General features: G+C 57.0%; 1 protein-coding gene across 2 annotated transcripts in view; it reads left to right on the top strand.

Annotated features, from left to right (window-relative positions):
* Window positions 1-280: 280 nt before the first annotated feature.
* Window positions 281-746, top strand: part of CIB3 (calcium and integrin binding family member 3) — a 19,736-nt gene continuing 19,270 nt past the window's right edge. Inside the window, exons 1-2 of one of the 2 annotated variants that reach the window (XM_011953256.1) lie at window positions 281-381; window positions 609-643. In XM_011953256.1, the coding sequence (XP_011808646.1) occupies window positions 331-381; window positions 609-643 (86 nt within the window). In that variant the 5' untranslated portion in view covers window positions 281-330. The remainder of the gene's footprint in view (window positions 382-608; window positions 644-746) is intronic. The other variant, XM_011953257.1, reaches the window with a different exon arrangement.

Here is a 746-nt window from a genome sequence, read left to right as displayed (position 1 = left end):
CCCTTCCATATACCCTGCCTGTCTCTTGAGAGTGCCCCGTAACCCCAGCCTCACCTGGTGGTGGCAGGTGTGGCCTCCCCACTGAGGGCTTCTCTGTGATGTCCCACAGCCCTTATCCTCACCCATGGACACATTCAGGCTGTTGTCCAGAGAGCCTGGCTGTAATTTGAGTCTCACCAAGCAGGGGGTGACGGCGTGGGTGGGCGGGTGACAGCCAGGGCAGGGAGATTTGCCCAGACACTGGTACACAACAGCCTGGCAACCCGTGTGGCCCCGAGGAAGCTGGGAGCCTTCGGGGTGCGTCCCCAAGTCTAGGCTGTGGTTCACACCATGGGCAACAAGCAGACAGTCTTCACCCATGAGCAGCTGGAAGCGTATCAGGTAGAGGGGACAGGAGGAGTCCTCAGTGGGTTTGACAGCTTTGGTTCCGTGGTCTGGGAAGTGGGAACAGAATCCCTTCATCTAGGTGTACCGTCTGCCTGGGTTCCTGGTTCGGCTCTGTGTGTGGCAGCATTGGGCCATCTGTGTGAGTGTGGGGTGGAGGGAGGAGGCCGTGGGAGGAGGCCCCAGAGGCAGGGTTTGGGTTAAGACAACACCTCTCTCCACAGGACTGCACGTTTTTCACAAGGAAGGAGATCATGAGGTCAGTCCAGGGAGGTAGAGAGAAAAGATCTGGAAAAACAACTTTCTATTCATTGCTGGAGGATATTTGCAATTTGGGGTGTGTGTGTGTGTGTGTGTGTGTG

This window comes from Colobus angolensis, unplaced genomic scaffold (genome assembly GCF_000951035.1).
Source record: "Colobus angolensis palliatus isolate OR3802 unplaced genomic scaffold, Cang.pa_1.0 Scaffold36, whole genome shotgun sequence".
Classification (NCBI taxonomy): Eukaryota; Metazoa; Chordata; class Mammalia; order Primates; family Cercopithecidae; genus Colobus; species Colobus angolensis.
The sequence above is the reverse complement of the archived record's forward strand: the minus strand, read 5'-3'. Positions and strand labels throughout refer to the sequence as shown.